General features: G+C 39.4%; 1 protein-coding gene across 2 annotated transcripts in view; it reads left to right on the forward strand.

The window, feature by feature from the left end:
* The window catches only part of EPHA4 (EPH receptor A4), a 139,611-nt gene that overhangs the window by 70,423 nt on the left and 45,035 nt on the right, over window positions 1-24,153 (forward strand). For both annotated transcript variants that reach the window (XM_004427613.3, XM_004427614.3), the window contains exon 5: window positions 10,417-10,755. In XM_004427613.3, the coding sequence (XP_004427670.2) occupies window positions 10,417-10,755 (339 nt within the window). The remainder of the gene's footprint in view (window positions 1-10,416; window positions 10,756-24,153) is intronic.

A 24,153-nucleotide genomic window follows, 5' to 3' on the forward strand; every position in this document is an offset into this window, starting at 1 on the left:
ACGAAAGGTCCTGATTTGAAAAAGCTTTCTGCAGGTTTAGGTTATCAAGAAATTGAAACAGCCTAACTCCGAACAGCAAACATCACTTACGTTGTCTGTCCATTTGCCTTTTCTAATTGAATTTAGTGCGCCACTGTATTTCCTCCAGAAAGTGTATTGTTTTAAAATTACCATTTCAGTTCTATTACTCAAAGCCCTCACTTCTAATGCTTTCTGACAGTTATCAACATAATGAACCGTAATGAAATGATGAGCAATCTTCAGTGGAAACCCAATGTGGATCCCAGTGGTGCTGTGTGACTGTGTTGTTAAAATTTGAATGCAAATTAAAATAACATTGTCCTTACTTGTTTCCAAGGTCAGGAGAAGAGAGAGACTCTTTTCCTTTCTTTTTTTTTTTTAATGCTTTAATTTTGGAAATCTCACATCCATTTTCAAACAAGCCCTTGAAGGTGTCACTGATGTTCAGTTCAATTCTCTACCCCAAAGATTTACATGCTTAACAGTCTGGCTAAGGGATTTGGGGCTAGCATGAGGCTTTGATGTATAAACCATAGGATAAAAGGCAGCCTTCAGTTTCAAGTAAACTGCATTTTTTTTCCACTGGAAAGCATATACTTTTTTTTTACTTTAGAGCTGCAAGTAATTAATAATATAGTGATGGGGAGAAGGACGTTCTATGAAATTGATCAATGAAAGTGCAGTTAGCTCTAATGAAAGACTAGTTATTAGAAGAGTGAGAACAAGGCCAAATATTCCCAAAGTTTTGTTAATGAAAGTGTTTCGGAAGATCCACTGGTTGATCTCTAACTGTTTCACATTTTACCTTCCACGCAACCCATCATTTTTGTGAACATATTTTTATGAAAATTCTTGAATCTAAGATTTCCAGGGGCATTTGTTATTTCTTGTCATTTATCAAATTTGCAATGTAAGAGTGTAATTTTCTACTACATTCCATTTGTCATAGGATGAAAACTCAAGTTGTGACACCAACTCCCCCATTGCCGGATTACATGACATGGTTTTTAGTTGAGAACATATGGTCCTGCTGCCTGTTAGCCAGTTGATGAGCCCACTAATGTGCTTGTCCTCTGGACCGGACAAACTGATCAAACAACCAAAGATATTTTGATGATTCAGATGCAGCCTTGGACCCATTCCATTTCTAGGCCGCTTCTTTAGTTAGATCTCAATAGTATAAGATCTGACAACAGCTAGTGAGTAAACCATATCCTTGTCTCTTCCTTTCTGATGGTCTTTCCGCATTTTGACTACTAATAGGAAAAAATACCTCTAGAGAACCCATGTGCACAATTCTTGTCCATAGACAATTAAGGATACAGGGGAAAAGATCACCAGGTGTGCTTAAGGGAAGGTACTAGATGGACCCCAGGCTGATCACTTGCCATTTGGTTATTTGTAAAATTTTAAAAGGCTTCAGGATATTTAATGAATTTCAGGTATCATCTCATTGAATTGGTTTTTAAAACAATGCTATTTTAGCCTCTTCTTTACTCTCCAACCCACTTCTGTTTTCAATAGTCCAAAGTAGACATTTTATAGGGATTAACAGTATAATGTGGATTCAACTGGAAAATGCATAGGTTTGAAGAACACTAATGTATGCCCAAGTGAAAGGCTTGAATAATCTGCCAATGCCATTTAGCCAGGTTATTACAATTTTTCTACCACCATGAATAATTAAGAGTGGCTTGTTATCAACGGAGCCCTGTCATTTCTGGATAGCATTTTTGACACTATTCGTGGAAGACATACATTGGCTGTGCACAGCATGCTTCTATGAAACAGGGTCAATTATACGTTTTCCTGAGGTCCCCTGGGGTGAGAACTGGATACCTTCTCTGCTATTAGCATTTTGATTTCCTTCTCTTAGTTGACTTATTCTACATGCTGTCTGCAGCTCAGCAGAAGATGAACTGAGAGAAGAGGCCTGTTGCATAGATATAATTGCTTCCCTTCCTCCTATGACCTTCCACCCAGGGAAAGAACCTTTAACAGAAACTCTCGATTGCCCTCTTGCCTGGAAGTTAGGAACCAGGCAGAGAGGATAGCTCAGGTAAGACAAGAACCTCATCAAGGAAGTAATGTCAGCCATCTTCAGCATGAAGGACCAGGAAGCTAGGAGAAATGTGACTCTGGGGTGAATTGAGAAAGTAGAGAAAATTCCAGCTTGTTCCACAAAGAATTCGTAGTTATGCTTCACTTTTTGTTTTTTTGTGAAGAAGATTAGCCCTGAGCTAACATCTATTGCCAATCTTCCTTTTTTTTGCTTGAGGAAGATTTGCCCTGAATTAACATCTGTGCCAGTCTTCCTCTATTTTATATGTGGGTCACCGCCACAGCATGGCTGATGAGCGGTGTAAGTCCACGCCTCGGATCTGAACCCATGAACCCAGGCCACCAAAGCGGAGTGCTCCAAACTCAACTACTAGGCCATGGGGCAGGCCCTTATGCTTCATTTTTTCTTTGATTTGTTTATATCTCTCTGAAGGGGTTAGTTTTAGCCTTGGAATCAGGGTTTCTGATCATAGCTTCACACATACTGACTGTGTTATTTGGGCAAGTTGCTTAACTTTTCTTTATCTTAGTTTTTGGTCATCAGATTGTTGCAGGCAATAAATAATTTCCTGTCAGATTTTATTATGGGGATGAAATAAGATAAAGTATGAGAAAGTGCTTTGCAAAAAATGTAAATTAATTCACAGGCTAGCTAATTCTAAAGCAAAATACTCATGATTTTTTTTTTCTTTTTATCTTTTTTTTTTTTTGAGGAAGATCAGCCCTGAGCTAACATCCATGCCAATCCTTCCTCTTTTTGCTGAGGAAGACTGGCCCTCAGCTAACATCTGTGCCTATCTTCCTCTCATGATTTTTTAAAGATTACTTTTCTCAGCCTTTCATATTGTAGTTTCCACGCGGATACCTGAGAGTTTACTTTATAAAGTACTTCAGCCATAAACTAGTCATCTTAAAATAAAGAAACCAAAACACAATTAACCCAGTAAAGAGAAGACAAGGGTTCCTGGAGAGAATGGGAAAACAGAGATGCCAGAAGGATAGTTGGTGGCAAAATTTCAGCAAAAAGTTACCTCTCCAGGAAGCTAGGAATTTTTCATGACAGCAAGAAGTGATTCATGCATCAAATGGTTGTGTTTTTTAATAATGAGCAGTTCTGCTTTGGCTCTATTCATTGTTAAAACACATAAGCTGCTGAGATAAAAAGTTACGCGCTGTTCATATATCTCGGAAGAGGTGTCCCTGAACAGCAGTCTTTATGTAAACTAACCCACAGCAGCAAGGGCTGAGAGAAAGCAATTAGTGGTGGCAGCATATACAACTGTCAGGGGGAAAGCATGAGCTTTATTTCCTAGTCAAAATTTACACACGCTAACTGTTTACTCTGCCTTATAACCTGTCTTTCAGCTGGAGAGAGATTAACAAAGGCTTATCTGAAGGGTTGGAGGGTTTTACAGCTAAGGCACTGAAGTATTATTGACAGCCCAAAAGTTGTAGATGATTAATGAAGCACTGTGAAATAGAACTCGTGACCCAAGGTGCCTCTTCCTCGGAAGATATGTCTTGTACTGGTTGCCTGGGCATTTTAGTGGGCGACAGTCGCGCTTAAAGAAATTGATGATTTAAGAATTACGTTTCTGTCAGTGCCCTTGGGGAATGTTTCTTTCCACATCCAGAATTAATTTCATGGCTCAGGCATTGGATTTTGAAGTGATGATTAAAAATCAGTTAAGTATTAAAAGTATCTGATAGCTTTGGAAACCACTGTATACATGAGCCCAGCCTTTTTGGTTTCCTATCCACTATCTTCTAGCGTTGGTTGCAGACAGAATTTTTTTCAACCTTTTAGCCTGTGATTATCTTTTTTTTTTTTTTTTAATCAGCTTTTGCGGTATACATAAGTGCTATGGCAGGGATGCTTCTGAGGAGTGAGCTGGACTGGGCTAAGGAATCATTATTCACTCATTCATTTATTTATTCGGCAGATGCTTAGTAAACATCTACTATATGTTTGGCATCATTCTAAGGGCTGGGGGTACTCTCATATACCAGAGAAGAGAAAAGATTCCTGTTCTTGTCCTACTGGGAATATAAATAATAAACAAGATAATTTAAAATTCTCACAAGAAGGGAAAAACAAAAGTTGATGTGATAGTGTAAAATGGAGGAGAGAGGAAGATTTCATTTTGCATAGAATAGTCAGGAATGAGTAGGTGAGATATGAGCTGAGACCAGGGGGGTAAGAAAGCAGTTATTAAAACAGCCAGGTGAGAGAATTCCAGGCAGAGCTACCAAGTCTCAGGTACTTGAGTTGCATGTTTAAAGTTTTGCTAACAATGTGACTTTTAAACTTGACTTATTTTTTCCTCTTGGTCCTGGAGTCTGTTAGCACTTTAATTCCAGTTGTTATAAGAAATAGAAATTTGAGGTTTATATGGCACGTTACACCGTGTGTCCATATGGATTTAAACCTGTTGGCAGAACCTACTTCTAAATGCAATTATCATAGCAGGGTTCTATCTTTTGCTAAAGTTCCAGTTGCTTCCTATGAGAATAAAGAAGTACATTTCACCTGACTTCTGGGGGTAGGGTCGGGTACAGAGGGTGCTGTTATTCTGACCTAGACTTTCCAAGAAACGGTTCATACCAAACTCCTCCTTCATATTGGAGGCATATATGACTTTAGCTTCAGTGTCAGCTGATCCTTTTTGAATGACCTTATGAAGGCTCATAGAGATTTCATGTGCATATGTAAACATCAAGTTGTCCTAAATGGGGCTACTTTAAGTCCTGACATAAGCCAGTAAGTGTGTTCTCTAAACTACTCAGGTATTCTACTTTAAGCTCATACGTGGGAGGGAAGAATTAAGATTTGTGGAATTACGGGAATTTTCTTTAATGCTTGGAATATTGCCCTTCTTAAATGTCACCTTCACTTAATTTCTCTAGATAATGTACGGTTCATTTCTGGACGCTTGTCTTTTCCCAGAGGAGAGCACATTATCAGTTAGGGAAGATCAAGATTCCTTTTATGATATAACATGATAGGATATGATATTTTATGATATGATGTTATAGTCCTTTGCTTCTGCTATAATTTGGCTATAGTTTCTTTGGGACTTCATGCTGTCAAACTCTTGTCAACTAAATGTAAGTTGACATCCCCCTCGAAAATAATAATTATCCATTGTAGCACCTTTCACCAGGACCTGCTGTGTGATACAGAAAGTATTTCACACCAGTGAAATGAATGGATGCTCATTAAATTTATCCACAGTGGCAAGAAATGCAGCTCTTGAGAAACTCAAGAGATAGACCACAATATTTTACATATTTTATTCCTTCCTTAGTCAATAAAGGTAGGTGTAACTTGGGCTTGAGAAGCCAGAGTTGTTACCTGGGCTGTATAAATGTGTAGATCATGGGTTCTTGGACTCAGCTCCCTGGATAGGTTCAGGATGTGCTTGAAGTCTCAAGAATTATGTGCAAAATTATGAGGATTCCCATGAGCATCTTCTGGGAAGAGGGTGCATTACTCCCACCAAATTCTCTATAGTAAAAGTTGGGAACTATGCCCCGAAGGCCAAATTCAACTGCCCCCTGTATTTGCAGATAAAATTTTCCTGGAACACATTCACACCCATTTGTTTAGATATTGTCTATGGCTGCTTACGAGGTACAATGCAGAGTTGAGTAGTTGCTACAAAGACCATTGGCCCATAAAGCCTAAAATATTGACTATCTATCTGGCCCTTTACAGAGAAAGTTTGTTGAACAGTGTTCTAAAGGATTCAAAAGTTAAGGATTACTGCATTTGACTTTTGGTTCTAGTACTACACTGATGATCTGTGCCATGAAATTTATACTAAAAAGGTGAAGGGCATTATAAACATGAGAACTTTAAAATAGTTTAACAAGCTAGCCCCATTCTTGGATGCAGAGAGAGAATCTTAAGCTTATATGTGAATTCCAAGTGGGTTTTACAAATAAAACCAAAAATGTAAAGAAAGGACATTTATTTTTCCCTTAAATATACTTCAGTATTTGATTGATTTGCATTTAAAAATGTCTTGATTTTGTTGATAAAAATAAAATTTAAAGGAAAACAGTGGTTCTATACAGGCTAATAAGGAAAATGCCAAGCTACCTTTGAAAATGTTAAAATTAACTTTCTTCAGAGATCAAGTTTTCCATAGCTTCATGCCTGAATAAATCATCTCCTGAAATCAAGATGGAGAAATGAAAGTCATAACAACCAATCCCAAATTAACTAAACTGTAATTGCTAGAGCCCACATTTTGAATTCCCAGCCATACTGGCTGGTTACAGAGATGAAAACAAAAGAGGGCAGTGCTTTCTCTTACGTTCTTCCAGTGCTCACATAATCCATATTTAGCTTCCTCTACTCTCTTCCTTTCCCCTTTGAGTCCCTGCCCCTTCCTTCAACTATCCTGGAAAGTATCAAAATGAATCAGAACATTTTTTCCTCTCTCCTCTATCCCCACCTCTTGGAGAGCAGGTGAAATATACTGGACACTCAGTAAATATTTGTTGAATAATTGAATGAGTCCACCATCCCTCCCAATGATTTGATATATAGCCCTCCTTACTTTTTTCCAAAGTATTTTTAAACTCTAGAAAGGAGGAATTTGAATTAAACTAGTTACATTGAGATACTCCTCTACAGAGCTTAATGCTAATGAATTTGTCTATGAAAAGCTGGCTAGTACAGCTTTAGATCAGAGAAGACTGTATTAATTCACACACTTAAAATAACATTGTAGGTAGGTGAGTATAAGATGCGTTAGAGGACTTTGCTAGTTTTCCATACAGTCACTCACTCATTCATTGACTCATCAAACATTTATTGAGCTTGCTTTGGACTAGAAATCATGGTAGACGCTGGAAAATCATGAAGACATCAGTTCTTCTCTTGAGGAGAACATAGACTGGTGGTAGAAACAGATATGCAATGTGTGTCTGATGAGCAAGACCCTATTACATGTTCCAAACAAAGTATAAAATGGAAATAAAGACTTGACATGTGGCCATACCACAAACAGGATTGCTGCCAGTCCTGTATTCAGGCTAGGAGCAGGTAGTTTTGGGGAGCGTAAAATCCTGCCATTTGCAATGATCTGCAAGCTACCAGACGCTGGTGTATGCCCAGGAGATACAATGTCAATATGGAGACTAGAAAACTAAAACAAAGTGTGCCATTATCCCTCTTTGTTATAAATCTCATATTTGTAATTGAAGGCTTATTTGCAGGGTGGATGTATTTCTGATGAGCAAGGCAGTCACTTGTCAGAAATTTAATTGTTCCTAAATATCCAGATATGATACTTACTTAAATAGAAGGGAAGATAAAGAGTTAAGTTTTTTTTTTCCTTTTGGATGCCTTGTACTTATTGAGAAAGCTCATGTTACTCAGAATCCTGTTTTCTTTTTGGCCTTTCTACAGGTAATTGTTTTAATTACTGCTGTTAAGTATGACTGTTGGGCCCAAATTGACTTTTGGCTGTATTAAAGTCCATACTTTTTTCTCATTGTCTTAAGAAGAAAATACTTTCTCTTCTGAGGAAGAGATGGCCCCTTCCTACAAAATGAAAACATACTTTGATATATTCATCCTTTTTTAATTGGCAGGAGTTAAAAAAAAAAAAGCAAAACCACAATCCCACAAACACAATACAACCACTATTATGATTTTAATTTGTAAAATGTGGGTTCTTTCCCAGGCCTATGCATGTCAACATTATAATCATACTGGGTGGATATTTCTATATTTTCTTCCCTCCCTCAATACTCTGTCGTAGTCCAGTTTCTAAGCTGCTACTCTGCCCCATACAACCATCACTCCCTATGGCAGCATAACATAAAACATATGCAGCGCAATTCAGGAAAACTATTGAAGGAGACAGCAACTTAAACTTGCCTAGTTCTCTGTCTTCCCTTGAGCCTCTGCCTGAGTCCTCTTTAAGTCTCACTGCCCAAAGGAAGAAGGCTGTTCCGGGGACCACTTGTTTCCAGGCCAGCCCTCCATTTTGAAATCCTAAAGCATCTTTGTATTTTTTTTTCACGTGGCAGTGTTATATCTCTGAGTCCTGTGACCATTTAGTTTTCTGCTCCATTTCTTCTCTGTTTAGACACTGCCATGCCCTGTCCCACATACTAATTACTGACTTTTTGCTTCTGTAGCGCTTGATTCATTGTGTCACATTTTCCCATGTGAAAGAGGACCAGGAGAGTTGGCAAGGAGGTTAATGGATTTAAGAGTTACTCTTATTTAACCCTGGAAGTCACAGCAAGATAAGAACTGGTGGCTGACCCATTTTATAAACCAAGCTATGGTCAGCCTCAGCTGTACACTAATAGTAGATTTCACCATGGTGGCGAGTATCTGTGGAATTTGAACAGGATTGAAGATAGACACTCTCTCTTCCTACCTTTATCTCTCAACCTTTGATTGAAACTACTGATTTTGTTGTTATTATACTTTTAATGGGGGCCACGTAGTGGAGTGGAAATAACCCTAGTGTGGGAGTAAGTACTTATGGATTTAAAATTCTGTCACTAGATTGCACGAAATTTCGCTATTACTAGATCCACTTTCTGGATCTCAATTTTCTCATCTTTAAGATGAGGCCATTTGACCAAATGATCTTTAACATCCTCTCTGGCTCTAGGAGTCTGTGATTTTAAATAGTTCTATTCGTTTATTCAAAAATCATTTATTTGACCCTATTATTTTCTAGTCACTGTGTTAAGGACCATAAGTACAAATATGAAATCTAAACAAGGAAGAAATTTGTACTTTCTTTCTGAGGTCTTCTTGTGGGGTAACCTTACCTTTAACACAGATTTTACGGCACTGTTTTTCCTTTAAGGTTCACAGGATGGGGAGCAGGTCTTCACACTAAGAGAGGGTGTTAGTAATTCATCTCCAGGGGAGATTGGAAGGACCTGCTTACCTTGTTAAAATAAAGTCTTCCATGAAGCTGTATAAAAAGAAAAGGAGAGTGAATTACCCTTATTCAAAATTTACCAAAATCCTTTACCATTCATCAGCATGACTAAGTCATAAATATTGAATATGACTACACATTCTTAGGTTATCTCTTCTAATTCTCTCTCAGTGGCTACTTTGGAACAGTACATTCCATTATGATTGACTAGATAAAGCTTCTCCCAAGTTGGAGCAAGCCTCTAGTTAACTTCCTTTTCCTGAAGAACATGAACAAATTTCCCTCAAAGCTGTTATTACAAATAAATTGGAAGTAGAATAGATACAGTGAGCAAGAAACCTCAAATTTTCATTAAAATCTTCTTTGACTCTTTTCTTGGAAGACTAAAATGAGAAAGAGGAAGGAAAAGAAAGAGCCTTCCAACTGTTGCATTGAGTAAATATTTTTCGTTAGAGTGTGACAGGCATCTTTTAAACCTTTGGAACCAGCTCAGACCGGGAAAATTCTCTCTCTCTTCTCCCACCTTGATTCTTCTCCTCGAAGGAAGTTTGTTTCACAACTTCTTGGCATATAAAGAGGAATCTACGGAAAGAAGCAAGAGGGTTCATTATGGTTCTGTAGTCTTATTTGTTATTATTATTTTTAAACCAACCACTATGTTGTTTGTGATCAGTTGTTCTGTTTCAAAACAGCCACCGCCACCCTTCATGTTTCAGAAACTCGTTAATGTCAGTGGGAATGAGTATGCTTAAAAGGACCTGGTGCAGCCCCGATCAGTTGAAGGGCAGGATATGGGGCCTGGGATTCTGGAAGCCTTTGTACAATCCTGCCTTGGGTTAAAATCTCTCAACAACTGTGCTTTCGACATGTTTGCAAACCGGTTAAACCAGTTCCTACTAATTAGCCATAAACAGCGTAACCCTCAACTACCATGTTGAACTGAAGAGGCGTATCTATACAATTCAGTTAATTTTATTCCATATTGATGACACACTGCACTTAGGAATCATCATTTATCTTCAAAAGTGGTATATAACCATTAATTTACCAGAGTCCCACAACAGCCCTGGGAACTAGAATCACATTCGTATACCCATTTTTCAGATGATAAGATTAAGACTAGGTAAGTTATGATATTCTCCTGCCACTTCAGAGAGAGAGCCTGGGCTTGGAGCCCATTTGATCTAGAGTTGTTTCACATCTCAGAGTGATGCTCCATTTTTTTAGCCTAGGAATGAGAATGACACTCACATGTACAGCCTTTTATCATATTGTTCTTTTAAAAGATCTTTTTGTTGGCTTGATTTGCTTTTTGCTTTCTTTGCCAAATGGGCCCACCTTACTTCCTATAGCTGCAAAAGGATGGTTTTAGTTCTTGGTGTGATGTTATGTTTTTTTCTTTCTCTAGGCCCACCGTCTGCTCCCCTCAACCTGATTTCAAATGTCAATGAGACTTCCGTGAACTTGGAGTGGAGCAGTCCTCAGAACACAGGTGGCCGCCAAGACATATCCTACAATGTGGTATGCAAGAAATGCGGAGCTGGCGACTCCAGCAAATGCCGACCCTGCGGAAGTGGAGTCCACTACACCCCACAGCAGAATGGCCTGAAGACCACCAAAGTCTCCATCACTGACCTTCTGGCTCACACCAATTACACATTTGAAATCTGGGCGGTGAATGGAGTGTCCAAGTATAACCCTAGCCCGGACCAATCAGTGTCTGTCACCGTGACGACCAACCAAGCAGGTAGGAATTGGATCCATTAATTGTATGATCTAAATGTATATCGAGAAAGGGCTTATGTTGATATCCATGAATGATATTAAAGTTCCACAACTGAAGTAGAATCATATGGATCTAATTAACCTGTGAGCTGCGTTATAATACAAAAATTATTTAGAAGGATGTTTATTCATTCAGCAAACATTTTTTTGGGCATCAACTGCATAGTATGCCCTATGCTAGGTGGTGGAGATAAAAATGAAGACTAAGACAGTGTCTGATTGAGACAAGATAATGGTCTACTAAGCTGAGTCACTCCATGCTGGACTTCTCTTGCAAGGTATTTATATTGGCCATGTTAATCATAAAATCCGTGGTTTGACATTAGACCATTTACAGATCATTTAGGATTATAAAATTGATTTTTACCAACACAGAGTGCTATATGGGTATTTACTGTACTTTCCAACAAGAGCATTAGCAGCTATAGTTTTGATCTTGTTTTGTCTTTTAAAATTTTAAAAATAATTGACACAGATCTATACTAGAATCATCACGTAAATCTGTGAAGAATGAATGGTTTACATGAGCAGGTTTATCTTTGCGGCTGACAAAATTTTCCCTAAAACACACACTACCTTTGCAGCCACTTTCATAATTGAATCCACAATTGCCATATGGGGGAGGAGAGTTAATTTACCCTATTTCATGCGTCCCTTTCCTCTTCTAATTTGGATGACTAGAAAACATGTTCTGTTCATCAAGTGTTTCTGGGGAGTTCATTGCAGAATTGTCACAAAATCTTGAATATCAAATATTTTAAAGTGCGAATTAGAATCTAGATTTCTAGCCTCCAGCTCCTGCCCCAATCATTCCTGTTCCTCCTCTGAAAAAATTTCCACACTTTCTCGTGCAAATTTTCCATCTGGATTTCTGCCACGTTTCACATTGCCAGCTCCCTGTTATTTATTTCTGGAGAGTTAAAGGGGAGCAGGAAAAAAGGACTGTGGTTTATCCTTTAGTGAGGCTTTTAAGAACAACAAACTTCACCGGAAAAGGATTATAAATTGCCAACAATCCTATCTAACCTCTTACTGCTGTTTTCTCTTAAATGAGTGTTTCAGTAAGTGCACTCAGTAGTTAAGTAAAATATATCCGTACTAATTGATCCTTCGTGAGAAGTAGTCCAGTGTCCCAATCTAAAGCTATTATTTTTCCACTTTCCTCTGAACTCTCTAGAATAAATAAAAAGTTAAGACTTGGGGAAGATTTTTGAACTGGAGCTAGAATGGCAGATCCTACCAGAAGGTAGCTTCAGTTGTACAAATATGACCAGTCTTTTAAAATATGTGGTGAGGGGCCAGCCCCGTGCTTTAGCGGTTGAGTGCACGCACTCCGCTACTGGCGGCCCGGGTTCGGATCCCGGGCGTGCACCGACGCACCGCTTCTCCGGCCATGCTGGGGCCGCGTCCCACATACAGCAACTAGAAGGATGTGCAACTATGACATACAACTATCTACTGGGGCTTTGGGGGAAAAAAAGGAGGGGGATTGGCAATAGATGTTAGCTCAGAGCCGGTCTTCCTCAGCAAAAAGAGGAGGATTAGCATGGATATTAGCTCAGGGCTGATCTTCCTCACACACACACACAAAGAAAATATGTGGTGTGAACAGATCATCTGGTTATGCTTTTCTCTTTTATTTCTGCACTTTTAAGTTGTGGACCCTGTTAGGGGTAATCAGTTTTATTTTTCTACAAAGACTAGTATGATTTAGGAGATTTTGAAAGCGTCACAAGTACTGTCTGATTGCCAGCTTTTTATTAGTTCTCTTTTGGAAGAATGCAATGAAAATATTGCGCAAAGACCTTGGGAGACATATTAGTGCCACTGGTGTCTCTGAGTTAAAATCAGCCAACAAGAGCAAGCTCTGTACTCCCTGGAGAATCTAGTTTATGATCCAGTCAATATTCTTATGTTCAGCCTCTGTGTACCTTCTCAGCTATCCTCAAATACATCACTATTTTGTGTTCTTAACTCAATTAAAACTGGGAATAGACCTTTTGAGGCCTTGGCTGTACAAGGTGGAGTTGTTCTCTTTGGCAGAGAAGAGCCTCTGGGAGACGTGCTGAGGACAGGCTTGGCTCCCACAGATTTTGTGGGGAGATTTCTATGACTCTCTATATACTTAAGGATTCAAGCCAAGGGATTATGTCAACCCCTACCAAGCCAGAAGGTGCAAAAAGTGCAAAGAAGACAGGCTAACAGTCCTCCGAAGGAAGAAAATGTGCAAAAACACTACGCGAGATGGAGGAAGAAAGGTCAAAGTTTTATTACAAATGGAGGTATAATTCTTTCAGATCTAGGAGAAACGTGGACAGGGAATTCTTCTGACACAGTGTGGTTTTTCTCTGCTGTGGTGGGCAGTCCGGCCAGGAGGTTTGCTGAATGGGACAAAATTCTATCTCCTTCTTTTAATTTTCATGAAGGGTAATGCTGAGAAACCGTTCAAATTAAAAATAAATCTTTCAATAAGGAGACCTCCTATGTGGCCAGCCCGAAAGCTTTTGCTTAGCGGAGTTGTGTGTGTGCACAGCACAGCCTCATCATCCTACCATAATTTGGAGCTCACTAATTCAAAATCATCGGGGTAGTTTATCTTTGATTAACAAACCTTTTCTTCATAGCAGTGCAAATTAATAATGTAGGCCAAAATTCTGGGTGAATGTAACAACCATAAACTGCATCAAAGCTCCCCTAGGCATATTTACATATACACAATTATATCCTAATTGCAGCCATTCCTATCATTTCATTAAATTAAATTCCTAAGGGACCTCTGTAGGCCATGATGTCTCCCTCTGTAAGGAATACACAGAATGAATGAATGTTAGCGTTTACCACCTGGAGGCCACAAAGTTTTGTGGCTCTCCCTTTTTGCTTTGTTTTCACGGGGTTCTTTCTTTCATCAGTAACATATTTAAAAGCAAACAAACACAGGGGTCGGCCTGGTGGCATAGTGGTTAAGTTTGCACACTCCGCTTTGGTGACCCAGGGTTCGTGGGTTTGGATCCCGGGCATGGACCTATGCACCGCTTATCAAGCCACGCTGTGGCAGGTGTCCCACATATAAAGTAGAGGAAGATGGGCACGGATATTAGCTCAGGGCTACTCTTCCTCACCAAAAAAAAAAAAAAAAAAAAAAAACCTCCTAGAAAACCTCTGAGACTTTCATGGTTGAATACCTCTAGGAAAGTGAAATGACTCACCCAAGCTAATGTCAGAGCCAGGACTTGAAACCAGGGAGAGCCCTGGTCTTGAAAGGAGAAAGTTGCTTTCTTCTAAAATTATTAGGTAATTAATAGCATTCCTGTGTGTATTCAGTTTGGCATTCTCCCCATCTGTGAGACCAGACTCTTTGAGTATCTGGGCATGGAGGTGTAAGTTTAACTGGGCTTTGATTATTTAGTTGTGGAATGTGATGTTAATGGGCAGGTGTTCTCACGTGGTTATTTAAACCATTTTAACCCAGATCTTACCCTTGGTGTCTTAAGGGGCTAATAACACCCTTTTCCTCTCCTCCTGAGTTTAATTGACACAGAAGATAAGACAAAGGGAAATTGGGATGTCAGCTTTATTGCTGATCAGCTGATGGAAGGATGTGAGCTTTATATGTGTGGCCAGAAGGGCTGGTTCTAGTGACACTTGCACAGTGTCACCCAGAGACAGCATAGCTCAGCTGGCTGCCTGCAGGCTCCCCACGAGGGTAATGCATGCCCTGCTAAGGTTTCCCAGATGGATGCTCTGTGCAGGTAGGCAGGTACGAGACAGCAGAGAGAGTTGAGCCGAGGACACAGTACTTCTCCCGAATTCTCTGCGTGAGATTTCACCCCCACCACTATGCCAAGAGCAGTGAAGGAGAGGTGGAAGGAGGGGGTGGATGAGGAGCTCCAACTGAAGTCGCCCCATAGGAAACCATCAGACAAGGAAAATGGAACTTTTTCCGGCAGTTGCTTTACTACATTGCAATCCAAAAGGAACAAAATGAGATTCCTTTGAAAACTCCTATTTCCCCTCCTCCATCTTCCATCCTCTAGCGACTATTCTGTCTTTTGTTTGGGAGGAGATGGTTCTGATATTTATGAAAAATGAGTAAGCAGGCTGCCCGGTGGTTTGTTTACTAGATGGCTTTCCTTCAGTTCACTTTGACTTAAGTGGACCATCTCAGGCAAATGAATACAGGATGTGTCACAGGTGAGAGAAATGCCGTAGAAGTGAAACAAGGTTTTCCTGGCCAAGCGACAGAACTGTGAACACTTTTGGTAAAAATGCTGTGTTTTTGGTAAAAATGATGGCAGGCAGCAGTAGATCTTAATATCACTGAGCCAGTTTTCACTGTGCACCCCCCAAACCTCCCACCCCCGTCTTCCAGCTATGAGGCTGGACCATACTCTAGGCTGTTTTGTTTTAAATCGTCATGAACCCCTATGGGTGGTATTCTCTGCTAACCCCAGATTGTACCCAGGAGAATGATAACATTTTTATTTTGCATGTGATACTGTTCTAGATAGTTTATAAAGAAATACATTTTATAAAGAAATACATCTGCTAATCTCTCTTTAGCACAGCTATAGTGTCCTAGTGACAAATAATCTTTAACACTGAGTTGGAGGAGTTCACATATTCGGCGGATCACGTAATTATTTGAACCTAGTTAATCTCGAAGATCCTCTCCAATTTTAAAATTCTATGATTCCAAGAATATAGCCATGAGATATGAGCATGAAGAAGTAGGGCTTATTTCCCTAGGATGTTCCAAAACTGGCTCTAAAGGCAATTCCAAGAGAGGGAAAAAAATTCCAAAAATGCTTCAGCAGAATTATCAGAATGCTTCTGAATCCTGCCTCTTCTCCACCTCTCCAACCCCCACCCTGCCAAGGTATTCACTTTGAAGGGCAAAACAGTGAACTAGCTGTCCCTCTAGTATAATTGTCCCATGCCCCTCCTTGGACATTTGTTTGGAGACATTTTTGGTTGTTGCAACTGGGAGGAGGGGAAGTGCTGTTGTATCTAGTGGGCAGAGGCTGGGGTGCTGCCAAACATCCTATAATGCTCGGGACAGTCCCCTACAACAAAGAATTATCTGGTGCGAAATGTCTGTCCGTAGTGCCAAGATTGACAAATTCTACTCTAGCGATATGTTTGAAAAACAATTCTCGTGACTTCACAGCAATGCTCATCTTCTAAGAGTTCTATCACCAACCTGTCTTTGCTTGGTTCCACTGCTCCATGCTGGGAACATAATGCTCGGAGCACTCTTCTCAGAGGACAGGCAGTCATAAAAGGCCCTCTGAGGCCTCTTGTGAAGAATCCCAGTTGCTTTGCCATCAGATGAACTGGTGCTGCTTGCTAGACTGGTCTTGTTCTCTAGGGTAGACAATTAAGAAAACTGCAAGAAAATACCACATCAACAATGAAATGATGGGACACCTCATTGTAATGCCACTGCACAGCACATAGTAGATATTTAATGCTGGTTTATTGATTAACACATTTATTTACAGTAAAAACAGTCAGTGAACTCTCTTTGTCAAATAGTGATAAAGTTAATAAAACCAAAATAATGAGTAGATAAAAGAAAATAACTAAGTGCAAGAGGCATACTATCTTTTATTACTCAACTGGTAAGTTTCCATTCTCTCTTTCTCTGCCATCTTTTAATTAGACATATTATGTTATTTGAGTGGGATAATGGGAAACAGTGGGACTTCTCATCCCCACTGGGTATAATTGCTACCTGTCTTCTAGATAGTAAGAGGAAAGCTTCAAGGAGATGGTAGGAGAAAGGAAAACATCTTTGAGCAATTGAGTTAGGTAATTTGCTCTAGTCATGGTGGTGCCAGGTTTTGTGGAGTGTGAATCTTAGACAATTTTTGTGTGATTTCAAAAAAAACTTTACAAAATTACAAGTATCAAATGAAGAACAGAACTTTGGAAAGGGCCCACGCAAACTTGTTTAGCTTCAGTGTGTAAAATTCTGCCCCTGACTAGATTGAAATAAATGTAGTTGTCAGGTAAACAGACTTTTGCGTCATTATGCCTAAGAGTGGAAAGGAACAGGAATCAAGGGGAGGTATCAGGAAGTCCAGTTTGGCCTGATATGAAAGGCATTGAAGTGTAGGGTCATACCTGAGTGGTTCTGGCCCATAGTTGGGTATGAGGGACAGCACTAGAGTGGACCTGAAGTGAGGTTCAAGATGGAATTAACAAGCACAAAGCACACTACTGATTTTCAGAATGGTAATGACATTCTAAACTCACATGAGACGTGACCAGGACTGAGGCTTTTCTGTAAGCTTGCAAAGGAAGGGGGAAAACAAAAGCTCTGTTGATATTTTTGAGGCACAAATATCTGGCTTCTGTTAGTGCCCTAGAGCAAGGTTGGCAAGCTATGGCCCATGGGCCAAATCCTGATCCTCTACTAGGTGTTGTACAACCCACCAAGAATGGCTTCTCCATTTCTAAAGAGTTGAAAATACAGTCACGCGTCGCCTAACGACTGAGATACAGTCAGAAAAACGCATCATTAGGCAATTTCGTTGTTGTGCGAACGTCATAGAGTGTACTTCCACAAACCTAGATGGTATAGCCTACTACACACCTAAGCTATAGGGTACTCATCTTATGGGACAAGTGTCATATATGCAGTCCATCGTTGACTGAAATGTCGTTATGCGGCGCATGACTGTAATCAAAAAAAGAGTAATATTTCGTGACATTTGGAAATTATATAAAATCCAAATTTCAGTGTCCCTAAAGCAGTTTTATTGGAAAAGGGCCCCACTCGTTTGTTAACGTTTTGTCTAGGATGGCTTTCAGGGAACAACAGCAGAGTTGAGTAGCTTCAACAGAGTGAATGGCTTGCACAGCAAACATACTAACCATCGTGCTCTTGACAAAAAAAGTTTGCCAATCCTTGCTCTGGAGAACCACATTAAGAAGGAGGACTAGTCAGAAAGGAGGTTGAGAAGATGTTGAAATGCTGGGGTCATTTGTTTGAAGCTGTTCTAGCAAAGAATGTGGTAAATTAACACTTAGGTTAATCTCACATTGGAAACAATTTTGATATTTGGCAAGACATCTTCTTTTTTAAATGTTTTGACCTTGTAAACAAGATTTCATAAAAATAATTAAGATTTCCAACATGGCTTTGCTTTCTTGTACCACAAATCTTTTCCCCATGACACTTAGGTTTAAATGTATAATGTGGTCCACGCTTGACTTTCCTAAGAAGGCAGTATTCTGGTTCTCTTGAAATTATGCACTCTTAGCACTGTTGTATGGTTCCTAGATGCTGGTGGCAATTTTCTTTTTAAGTAATTATATGCTCTGCTCTTTTCCATTGTCCCCTCACCAAGATGATTTTCTTTTTGCTTTTGATCTTGAGTAAATCATGTTATTTTTTTCTTACTCCTAAGAAATTTAATGGAAAAACATAATGAAACTAGTGGAATCTATAAATTTTTATACAGGCACATTTTAAAATCCTTCAACCAAATTGTAAAGCAATTCCATTGGGATATTTGGCTGAAAAGTTATTTGCACATCCTCAGTTGTTGGTATGTAATCATTAGGACCTCTAGAGAGGTGGCTGGTTGGAGAGTCCTTTCTGTGCCTGAGTCATTATAGGCCTGAACAAGCACACAATGGGCTTCAGAGAAGCCAGGCTGTGGTTTTCTCATTAACAGCTCTGATCCAGCCATGAGCTCCTGGTTTAGTTCATAATCCTTAGGAAATATACATTTTAAAACATGTAGTATAATTTCTTTTCAAAAAATGGAGAATAGTCTCTTGATTCTAACTTTATACTGAAAATAATTTGATTTCTATGAAAAATTGCCATCCCTATAATTATTAAGCATACTTATTAATTATGATCATAATTAAGAATAAAATAAACCAGTAGATATACAATGGTACAGCCTCTTGTGCATGGCACCAGAGTCTATGAATTTGTATTCAGGATGGGTGCCACAAGTCCTGGTGAGGAGAAAAAACTAAAAGCCTTCCAAAAGAACCTACTAAATTATCTGGCTTCAAGGTTGACTGAGCAGCATAGACAAATAAAATATAGAGCCTAGTGGTAGTTATTGCATATGAGTAAAAGCTGGATGGCATTTTCTTTTTTTAAGATGTGAATATTTCATTCTAAGAAAATGAAAGCTTTATTTATCCACCCAGGATGGAGAACACTATTTTACCTGACTCCCCTCCCTTCACTCCTACATAAATATGCACACATGTTCATTTGTGAGAAGGGAAATCCATTCACCAGCATTCACGCTAAACACTGGACAGTCTAATTCTGATTCTGTTCTCACTGCTCACTGTTGTGCTTGTTACTTCAAACACTACTGCCAACTTTTAGAACCTCTGGAGAAGCCATCAAGAGATTTGAAAAATAAGTGTCTGGCTGAGATGAGAAATGAATAGTGCAGGACTAGCAAAGGTTTTAGATGGGTGTCTAAATTGTCTAGTTGTCACTCCAACTGGCTTAATTAATTACCGTCTCCTTAGAGGAGCCAGAAGAGACGCTAGAGTCCAGTTTGCAATTGAGCATCAATAGAAAGACCCAGAGAAACTTTATAAAATCTTCCGTTAACCACCTACTGGTATCTTTAACGAGTTTTTTCCTTTAAACACTGGGAAAACCAAAGAGCTGTGTTGCAGAACTAATCCTCCATTGAGAGACCTTAAATCTACAGGAACTGATTAAAAGGCCTGTCCATGTCACCCCAGTATACAGAGAGAGCCCTTTCTGAATCTCAGAGTTCGTGTGCTGTTTTCATGTGGGTATACAATAAGAGAGCACTCTGTATGTTGTCTTCAGGTAAAGATTTATGAGAGTTTTTTTAGGTTTTACATTGTAATCTATCAAGATAAGCAAGCCTTAGCTCTATCCATCAGTACTAAAAATATCTCTTTTATTTAATGTCTTCCCCAGTGTCCACCTTTCACCCGCAATGCATGCACACACATACACACACACCTGCTTTTTCCTCCTTCCGTGCCAGAAGAATGGAAAAAGCTTCCATAGACTGCCCCAACACTGCCATAACAGAAAAAGAGAGATGGTGCCAGACATCAGTGTGGTCACTTGCCTCGTGAACACTGTGGCTTTCATTGGGAAATGTCACTAATGATTTGACCCCACACATGAAGGTCGCTACCCAGAGTGCTCTGGGAATCTTGCTCCACAGTCAGCAAAATGGCTGCCCGTATAGACACATAGCTCTTACATTAAATCCCTTCTTCATCTATTCTGAGAAATCAGTCAGCCCACCCTAAAGGAACTCTATTGTGGCTCTCCTGAACCATTTTTTGGTTTTTGTTATGACAAAGCACAAGGACTACTTTCTAAGACATAATCCATCTAAAATCTCTTATGGGTCGAATGACAGTGATTTGAAGTATTCGTTCTGTTTTGTTATGACTCTTGGAAGGGGAGGGGAGAGAGAAGAAGAGGGAGGATGGCCACTCCTTTTTGCCTAGCATCTTCCGAATGATAATCTATGTACATGAATTTCTCAAGCAGCTTGGTCCTCACTGGCAAAAAAGCCTCTTTGATGAAGGCTATGGGGTAGATAATTAAAAAAATTCTTATCTAGGAGCCTTTTGTTGGCAAAGTGTGCACACAAACAAGACTTAAACATGTAGCTTCACCTTCTCAGTGGGTGCTAAATGAGGACCTACCACCAACAGGTTCACTGTGTGTAACAAGCCTGTGTAAGATTCATCCATTAGAACAGACACTGAAGGGAGCAGACTCACAATGGCTCCCTGGAGAGTTGGCATTGTCTAGATAGCATACTGCAAGCTGTAAATCAGCCTCCTGAATCAACCCTATTTTTTTTTTTTTGGCATAATAAGTGTGTGTTTTGAGCATAGTAAGTGTGAAGGTGGATGAGAGCACAGCTCCCTCCATGTTCTTTCATCAAAGCCAGGGGCACACATATAATAAACAGGCCAAAGATTTTGAATATGCAGCTAGCTGAAAGGTTAATCATGTGTTCCTTCCACTCGTCAAGATAATCAAGGACTTTTTTTTTATCTGAAAATTGCAGATGATCCTAAGAGTTGCTGGTGGAGCCCTTGCTTGCGTTGAAACACACTGATCTGATCCTGGTCCTATAGGACTCTCGGAGAGCATGATTTTAGGAAATTTTCTAGAAGGATGCTTTTGGAGGCTTAGGAATTCTTGGAGCTAACATCATCTCGTTTCTCCCCATTTAAAATAGGGTAGGGTTGTCGTTACAGTGTGTAATAGGGGTTCTTGTTGCTTTGTTTTCCACTGAAATTGAGGAGCACAAATATTGCAGAATTGCATCCTGTCAAATTAAGAGTGTCTTCTTCTAACCAGGAACAGTGGTCATAGGATTTAAAAAGCATAAATTGTGTTCACAGCCCTCATTGTAGACACCAATGCCCAGCAGTCAACTAATTCAGGTGTGGCTCTAAGAGGCTGGCAATATTTTTAGGAATCTTTATATAATGTAAAAGTGTACTGTTTGGGGAGAATGATGGATGAGAATTCTCGCCCTCACTGTTAACTCTTTGAAGGTATAACCTCAACTGTACATCTTCTTTCGACGATGGCTTTCTTCTCTTTCTCTCCACCTCTTCCTCCCTTCCTATTTCAGAACACACACGAAATAACTTCCATAACACTGCCCATGGTGTGCTGAGCCCTGCTCCAATGCCTTTCTTAGAGACCATGCTGTGGAACTATTTCTAGGTGTGATGTTTTTCTAATGAGATCCTTCCGGTATTTACAGATTGACTCCTGGGTGGAGCCAGTAATACTGAATTTCACACTTCAGCAAGTCCTGTTAAAGAGAGGCCCCAGTGAGATGCTGGGAACCTCGTAGTTAAAAAAAGGAAAGAAAAGAAAAGAAATGAAGTCCTAAAACATTTCCTAATACATTCTTTGTTATTCTTTATGATTACAAAAGTCATCTTAAATTCTTAAGCACAGATCCAGTTGGAGACATCTATTGGCCTTAATAACATTTTAAAATTTAATAACTCGGTTGTTTCAGCCTCGGTCTTATAATGCCTGTAAGAGTTTAAACTATCTGGCACATACAGTTTAGTTTCTGGCTGATACCCCAAAATAAAAAAATAAAAAAATTAATTGTATGGTTGCAAATTCCCAAGCTTAAAATCCCTTCTCATAAATTGTGCTCCTTTTCCTAACCTCTATCATAGCTTTTAAGAGAATTGCCAAAGAGATAGAGTTTCAAGTATGAGGCTGCGAGAATATCATTTTGTGGCCACATTTTTTGAGAGCATAGCATGTGGTGACCATTTGTAGTTGACGCCTTTTCAAAATGTGCTGGTTGTAATTGAACCCAAAGGTCTCTACATCTCTTCCCTCCACTTAGCCAGTCACTTCTTTGTGCTTGTCTACCTAACAAGCAAGAAACTGGGTGGGAAAGATCTGGCTATACATAAAATTAAAGCTTCCTTAGGTAGTACTAAAAACCAGCTCCTCAACATTCTATGGTTTATGGTTATTGTCCTCCGAATATTTTGATACCCTATGTTCAGAACTTTCCCAAGACTTCCATGCAGTGAAACTAAACTGAGAATACCATGGAGAGGCTCAGTACTTCACCCAATTGGTCTTTTTCTGGCTTCTTTGTCTTTTTTTTCCCACTGGTAACATTCTACTTTATCATCCATGGCCATCACTTCTCAGCATTTAGCCATTATTCTTTAAGCCAAGCAACATTTGGACTTGGAAAAATTCTGAGTAGCATAGAACACATAGATTTGCAAGTAAAATTGTATTGAAATGTTTCCTCTGCCTTTCTCACTCTGTCGATGATAATCCGTAGCCTATAATTTCATGCTCCAGTTTATTCTTTGTCAGATATTTTTCATTTCGGTTTTTTTCTCTATTCTGCCTATGTGTTTCCAAATGCAACAAGAGAAAGAAAGGTGAGTTACTAAAAAGTAGTTTCAGAGATAGAAATGACAGTGGTTGATGAGCATGCTTACCATTTATGGAGCTTATATCCTCAATTTATGGTCACCATGACTTTTTTTTGAGCAGCTCATGTGATCTTTTTAAATGACCATTAGGAAAAATAGGTATCGTGTTCCAACTGTATATATCATGGGGAATTGGATGGCTCAGGAGATGACTAATGGGACTCTAGACCTTTCTGTCTTTAGGTCACCTCCTTGAATCTGGACTACATCATAAGGGGTCCAAGGCCCGACCATCTGGCAGCCATTGAGTGGCTATGGTAATGGAACTGGTCTCAGTCCAAGTCTTAGTCGACAGGTGTTCACATCATAAGTGACATTAATTGACTTCCTAGTCTTTCAGCTTGAAAGACAGTGGGCCGTCAGTGTGACGCTGATGGGGAAGGAGTTATTCATGATATCAGTATTCAGGCTCCACTGAAAGCCGAGGAATTCGGCGCCTCAAGCTGGCACCAACCTGGCACCTTGCAAATATTGTACTTGTCTCTCATGAATTCTGTTAGCCTCAGCAATATAAAATAGGAATCTAATTTCAAAAGATTTCTAATAACTCAGAATGGCTAATGCTACTTTTCTGAGGGTACATGAGCCTCTTGTGTTGAAGTTTTTCATTTTATATTATACGATTAATTACCACCTACAAGACATCCCTATAAATAAGGAAGAAACATAAATTTTAAAGCATAGAATTCAAGGGGCTTCATCCAACGCATACTCTTTTCTGTTGTTGCAGGTATTGGAATCCAGAATAAGCTACCATTTATTCACTTTTACTCCGGGCCATAACCTGAGGGTGATTTGGCTTGTCTTAGAGGAGATTATTAGTAGTATTATGTATATTTTGTCTCCTGAAGTTTCCTAGGTTTATCTAATGGCATTTTTTTTTAACTATATAGATGATTGGGATGTCCCTATAACAAATGGCAAAGCCACCCTCTCGAATTAGTTATCGCATTTAAAAAGTCAAGATGACAACAGCCACAGGGGATCTATTTATTGAAGCAGACAGGCTCTTTTAGCAGAATGATCAATGTCTTACCTCTTTCTGAGAGGCTTTTCAGATGTAGGAAATTGTCAAGCATCTGATATATAAAGTAACGAACAAGTCTGCTTATTGGTCAGTTTCTGGAGGAGGCTTTTAAGCATTTCTGCCTATAAATGAAGAAACCTGAGTGTGGAAAGTAACGAGCAAGAGCAGAGATTTACTGGGTGCATCTATCATCCTGGCTTTTAGAGTCTGTGTGATTAATACATCTTTAATTGGAGACTGATCTAGATGCTTCAGATGTCAGAAAGCTAAATGTTACAGCATTGTCTCATTGGTTCCTAACACAGCAGGACGGTTAGCAGCTGTCTGAGCAACAAAGAG

The sequence above is a fragment of the Ceratotherium simum genome, chromosome 37, assembly GCF_057802395.1.
Source record: "Ceratotherium simum simum isolate JZ-2026a chromosome 37, ASM5780239v1, whole genome shotgun sequence".
Classification (NCBI taxonomy): Eukaryota; Metazoa; Chordata; class Mammalia; order Perissodactyla; family Rhinocerotidae; genus Ceratotherium; species Ceratotherium simum.